Raw genomic sequence first — 6040 nt, forward strand, 5'->3', positions numbered from 1 at the left:
GCGAACTCTGTCCTAGTAAGGAGAGGTCCTTGGATTGCTTAGAACAGGATTATTTTTGTCATTGTTTTACTTTTTGTTACTTAAGGAGGAAAAATCTGGGCCCTGGAGCTTCACCCATTGCTGCTTATCACTGGGACAGAACATCATGGCAGCAGGAGTGTGTGGCAGAAATGCTCCTCACTTCCTGATAGACAGGAAGGAGAAAAAAAGGGTAATTTAAAAATTGTGTGTGTGTGTGTGTGTGTGTGTGTGTGTGTTCGTGTGGGTATTTGCACGTGAGTGCAGTGCCCACGGAAGCCAGCAGATGGTGTCAGATCCCCTGAGCCAGAGCAACAGTGAGCTGCCTGATGTGGGTGATTGGAACAAAGCTCAAGAGCGGTACACACTTTGAACACTGAGCCATGTCTCCGGCCCCTAGGACTTTTTTTTAAAGCAAGATTTTATTTTCCGGGGGAGGGGGAGGGAAAGGGGAGGCGGCGGTGGGGAAGAGACAGAAATCTTTAATAAATAAATAAATAAATAAATAAATAAATAAATAAAAAAGAAAAAAAAGATTTTATTTTCCTTCTTTAAGAGTATAATGAGCATGGTCATACTGTAGGTAAAGACAGTGGAGCTGTGGGGCAGAATATTCGGAGAGCCGGTTTGGTCACCTGAGTTGTGATCTCTAGCAATCTGTACGAACAGACGAGAAACAGACGAGAAATGCCAAGTTCCCTTTAAAGTAGTTTTAAGAAGAATAGAAAAACAGGATCTTGGAAATTCTGGGTCTTTCCTTCCCTGTTGCAAATTCGCGCTGTGGTGGTTGAGTTTGCACAGCATCTGCAGGTGAAGTGGGTTGGGTGAATCTTCGTGTTTGTGACCACATTTTGATTCTGAGACGGGAAGTGGAGGGTGAAGAGGTCACAGTGGCCTTCTGGTTTTGAAGTTTAATTTTGTTGGTTTTGTTGCTGTCCACCCTCATGGATCTTCTGCTTGCTGACGTCAGCCCCATCTTCAGAGCCCTCTTTGGCCACAGCTTTCTCAGCCTCCTCTTCTCCCCCACCCTCTTCATCACAGTGGGCAGCTCTGATTTTGTTTGGCTTTTAGAATGTTCTTTTGCTGATTGGGTGTGTTTGTATGCCTAGGCACCAGATTCCACAGTATGAGCTTGCCTAGCTTATGCAAGCAATGGGATTTTAAGAGAACACCTGCTCCCTCTTACCCCCCACTCAGGAATCTTGACTAGTGGAGTCTATTCTAGTGGAGAGAGAGGACGCCCCAGTGTCTAGCCTTCAGGAAAATCCATCTCAGAGCCTTACAAGGGCTCCTCTGGCAGAAACAGGCCTGCACCTCTCACCAGAGGGTGGTGGGTGGCCTCTCACCAGAGGGAAAGATCAGAAGCAACATTGTGTTTCCCTAGAGCCCTCCTAGAATGTCTTCCTGGCCTTAATTCTGGGGTATATCTTCTTGATGCTCTAGGTTATCCACAAATACAGACACATGCTGATCCTTTAGGCCCTGCAGGAGGAACCCCAAATGTGCAGGTGTTCATGGCACATTGACATAAGACCAATTCAAGACAGCGCTCTGGATCCATCCCCTGCCTTTATTATGGCCTTTGAGGTTGTTCTTATCTTGATATTATCTTTACACACACACACACACACACACATGGAATTTTTAAATATATGAGTCATATGTTGTCTAATTTTAGGTATTTTTAAGGGATAAATTAATCTGGGGTTTATTTCACCATATCATTGGATCACTAACTTGAAAAAAAAGTTTTCAGAGCCAGGATGGCAGTACACATCTGTGATCCCAGTACTCAGGAGATGGAGACAGGAGGATCACGAATTCAAGTTCAGCCTGGGCTACATAGTAAGTCTCTATCTTAAACAGCCCCAAAATAAATAAATGAGATTTCTGAAATGTTTGTATCTTGGTGTTATGCTGTCTGTGTCTTGATTTTGCTCAACAGTGAAAATAAGAAGCCATCCATCCAACTGTCAGACACCCATCTTCTTATATCAGGATCTGGGGGGCAGAGTCTCTACTCCTGCACCCAGCCCACCTAGTCAGTTGTTTTCAGGTTGTGTGAGTCTAGACGTGGGTAGGAGGTTGCAGCTATGTGGGGCGGGCGCATCGTAGGCTTACTGTCCTTACCTTGCTCTGCCTCCCAGCCAATGAGAACTCCCTGGAATGACAAAGCAAGAATCTGCAGCCAATGCCGTGATACTTTATTATCAAGCCACTGCCTGAGAAGGAACATGAGATGGTGAAGGTGGAGAGAAATGAGTGAGGGCTGCTGTGAGCGACCGGGAAGCTGGGCGGAGCCAGGCAGGGGCCACGCCCTGTCAGTGGGGTAGGGTCTCTTTTCTCTTGTCTGACTCTTCTTTCAGGCTTCAGAAGGAGGGAGGTCCAGAGCAAGGGAGAGGCAGGGCTAGATCACATTTGCAGCCAGCAGTTTCTTCTCATCTGTTTTCTAAGGAAGAGGCCAGGGCAAGATGTCAGTGCAGGGAGAGACGGGACAGCAGGGTCCTGTGCTCTAGGCCAGCTACTTCTGGAGCCAGGCAGAGCCAGTCTCAACTGCATAGGACCTACGACAAAAAGCTCCATAGGCCTGGCATAGATGTGGGCCTTCTATGATTTATGGATAGGAACAGTGGTTGGAAACGGACCTTGTGGAATGGGACAGAAAGACATGATTCTTCCTGGGACTCATCTGAACATGCCGCTGCCCCAAACACACAGCGCAGGGACTTACCGCCTTTGTGAAGAATCTTTTCCAGAGGTAAACACACACAGGGATGAGAGAAGCCAGGAGCAGCAGCACCCAGACACCCAAGAGCATTGCCTGGAGACTTATGAGCAGGGGCTGGGAACACAGGACAAAGACAAGGGTGCTGGAGTGATGGCCACGGTCCTGCTCCTTCCCATTCTCTGTCCAGACAAGGGTCACTTTCTAACCCTCATCTCCAAGTCTACAGCTTCCGGACTACAGAGGGATCATGGGTCTAGGGCGTAGAATTCACCAGAAATGTTTCCCACTCTCCCCAGAAGTTGAGTTGTAAAGTAAGTGACAACCTCAAGGAGAGCATACGTGTTGGTAACCCTTGCCTTACTTGCAATTCTGGGTCACTTGTGACTTGTGGCTGGTAGTACTCCTATGTGATGTCCACAGCAGTGGGAACAGTTTCTGGTTGGCTCAGTCCTGCATCTTTAGGAACAATCACCAAGACTAGGGGGAGGGGCACCTTTTCCCAGCCATTTTTGTCTCCCCGCAGTGTCTGCAGCTGCCCTTCTCCATGGCCACTTACCTTTAGCATGCTTACGTAGAATATGCACAGGCTTATCCTATCAGTTTCCTCTGGAGATGGGGTGCTGGGGGGCCGGGTGGGCCAGAAATCTGAAGGGTCGGTTGCACAGACATTATCTCTGTGATAGTATCGGTAAGTGTGGAACTCAAGAGCTCCAAGAACAATGGCAGCCACAGCCATGCAGAAATTTGCTAGTACCAGAAGGGTCCTCAACAGGGCCTAGAGAGAGGGAGAAATAAAGGAAGACCTTGAAGATTCAGAATTACCCAGCTTGTGTGTGATGGGGCAGGGGGGCTGGCACAGCCTTGAGGTCAAGTGTGGGTCTTGCCTGGTCCTAAACTCACCCAGCAGGTACCTCCACGTTTCTTGTGAAGGAAGGCAACGGCTCCAGCCAGCATAGCCTGGAGAGAGAAGGAACAAGAAGAGTCAGCAGAGGAAAGACAAATGCCCACTAATTCCCTGCCTTGTTTCCCCTGTGACTCTTATCTGTAGTGCCAGCCACACGGCCTGTCCCATTCTATCTGCATTGTCTGTGGTGGAGTGACTGTGCAGGGCAATGAGCCTGGAGCTCATCGGTGAGGGCGTGGGACACCGTTTGAGTGACACCTAAGTGCACGTGGTTAAGCCACATGTGAACCTCCTTATCTGTCCCTACAGTCTTCTTTTGAAAGCGCACCAGATTCCTGATGAAAGTTCCGAGGACCGTGGATCTTGTGAATCAAAGTCCCAAGTTGTTAGAAAAGCTGTCCATGTAGGCTGTGACTTTAGGCAGCCTCGGGTCCAGACACCTGCACTAGCTGGTATTGGGCCCCTCTGGCAGAAGAACAGGAAGTCTGGTGCACAACATGGACACATGGGTCCTGACCCTATTTGACTATTCTAGAATTAATCCGTCTATTCCTGCCATTGGGAGGATTAGCGCAGTTCCTTTCATCTCTGTTCTCAATGAATGCGTGTGTGTTTTTTGCTGTTCTGAGTGTGTGTGCCTGTCAGAAAGTTCTCTACCCTCCATGCCCAACCCAACCAGCTGCCATTAGAGACAGCAGCATGTCGGATCCCATCAGAGGAGTAAAGGGAGGTAGGAGATGCTCCCCGCCTGCCATGCTCCACTTCCCCTGTCTAGAGGCAGACATCACAGATGGGTGAACCCTTAGAGCCCTAACCGATGACTGCCGTAGTGTGCTGGGAGCAGCATGGGGCAAGAGACAGAGTTGGCCTGTGACCACACAGGCCACCATTTCCTCACTCCTGTCATCTACACAAGCACCAAACTGGCCTACATCGTCAGATCTGCTGGGCTACACACTCTTGACGCCACATCACTGGTGGTGGCGTGAAGAAAGTGAAGAGAACTTCATCCCTCTGACAGCCGTGGAGACTTCATGCTGTCACACTCACCACGATCCCGGTCCAGAAGGGTGCTCCCGAGGTATTCATGGCCAAATACTGGCAGATGCAGAGGATTCCACCCAGAACCACACTCAGAAGCCCCAGCACAATCTGCACCACCTGGAAGAGAGAAGACTTGAGAACACAGCGCGTGAGCAGTGGGCCCACCTGTTAACTTGCAACTGATTGCTGAGTTTGGACCTATTTCTACTAAGATGATCAAACCAGCTCAATATCTTAGGCAGAGAGGGAGGCCAGAGGCAAGTGTGCAGGCAAGAAAAAGGACCATTCCTTAGCCTGGCTGGCTGTCCTCCTCAGCTCACGAAGCATGTAGCTAACTCTCACCCAGGAGGTCACCAGAAACCTGCTGCTGTCCAGACCCCTGGACGAGGCAGATACTGGGAGTTGTAGAGCTGACCATCCGGCCAGCAGGAGTTTGGCCAGGACAGACTCCTGGGTGATATGTACGTCAATGTGGGTGGGTTGTGGGGCCTCAGGGGCCACCTCACCGACGTCTTCAGTCTCCATGTCTGAGGACATCATCTGTGAGGGAGAAAATGAACAACAGGAAGAAATATTTGGCAGGTTTTCAGGCTTATTGGAGTCGGGAAGTTCCCTGGCTATGGAGCTGTACCCCTGGTCTCTTTGGGGGAGTTGCCTGCCAGGGAAGCATGCTGCTGTTGGGCTCTCTCTTCACCCCATGTTTACTTTGTGTGTCCCCCCCCCCCCGCCCCACACAAAGGTCTTCAGAACCTGATGTCTAGACCAAGCAGTGCCCGTCTGCCTCATCTCTCCACTCCACTCCCGACTGGAGCCCAAGCCTCATCAACAGTGCTCCCCAGAGACCCATTAAGCTTCTGCTTCAATATCTCTTCCCTAAAGGGTTCAGGGGTTCACCTCTGTCTCTTTGGATGAGCACTTAGCACTGACTGACCCTGTCCCCACAGGACTGAGTGGCAGAGATAGAAGCCACACCTGTTCCTGGGGGCCTATCTCAGTGTGCCCATTCCCCTGGCAAGCTCTACGGGAGCTGGTGTACTGGGAAAGGGGTTTGTGCAGCACGGCTCAGGATGGGACAGGATGGGCAGTCTTACCTGCTTTCCTCTGGGTCCAGGGGAGTATGCAGCATGGAAGGCCGGGGGACACAGGGAGGAGCTGGCTGTAGTTGAGAACCTCAGCCTGGGGAGGAGGAAGAAATTGGGTGGGAGCCAGAAGGGGAGGGAGGATGACCAGACTTTAGCACTTCCTGGCAGGCAGCTGGGACTAGGGGGCCCTTTAGGGCCTTCCAGCAGGGCTTTCAGTTCTTCATTGGGCACAGGGGAGCTGGGGCAGGTGGTGAGGTAGGCACT

The 6040-nt window shown here is 50.5% G+C and overlaps 1 protein-coding gene across 1 annotated transcript; it reads right to left on the reverse strand.

Moving 5' to 3' along the window:
• Window positions 1–2201: 2201 nt before the first annotated feature.
• On the reverse strand, window positions 2202–5938 carry Tmem176a (transmembrane protein 176A). The gene is made up of 7 exons (XM_050126578.1): window positions 5786–5938; window positions 5037–5234; window positions 4701–4811; window positions 3647–3703; window positions 3303–3521; window positions 2750–2860; window positions 2202–2467 (listed from the first exon to the last, which is right to left on the reverse strand). The coding sequence occupies exons 2-7, from the start codon at window positions 5232–5234 to the stop codon at window positions 2426–2428; spliced, it is 738 nt and encodes a 245-aa protein (XP_049982535.1). The 5' UTR covers window positions 5786–5938; the 3' UTR covers window positions 2202–2425.
• Between the last annotated feature and the right edge of the window lie 102 nt (window positions 5939–6040).

Source organism: Alexandromys fortis, unplaced genomic scaffold (genome assembly GCF_014885135.2).
Source record: "Alexandromys fortis isolate MF-2015 unplaced genomic scaffold, M_Fortis_MF-2015_v1.1 scaffold_245, whole genome shotgun sequence".
NCBI lineage: Eukaryota > Metazoa > Chordata > Mammalia > Rodentia > Cricetidae > Alexandromys > Alexandromys fortis.

What these genes read in the sequence shown, in the direction of transcription:
- Tmem176a (XM_050126578.1), bottom strand. Translation starts at nt 5,234, where the DNA reads ATGATGTCCTCAGACATGGAGACTGAAGACGTCGGTGAGGTGGCCCCT. An exon ending in GGTTTCTGGTGACCTCCTGG is followed by an intron (nt 4,812 to 5,036) that starts GTGAGAGTTAGC and finishes TCTCTCTTCCAG; the next exon opens with GTGGTGCAGATTGTGCTGGG. An exon ending in AAAGATTCTTCACAAAGGCG is followed by an intron (nt 2,468 to 2,749) that starts GTAAGTCCCTGC and finishes CCTCTTCCTTAG; the next exon opens with AAAACAGATGAGAAGAAACT.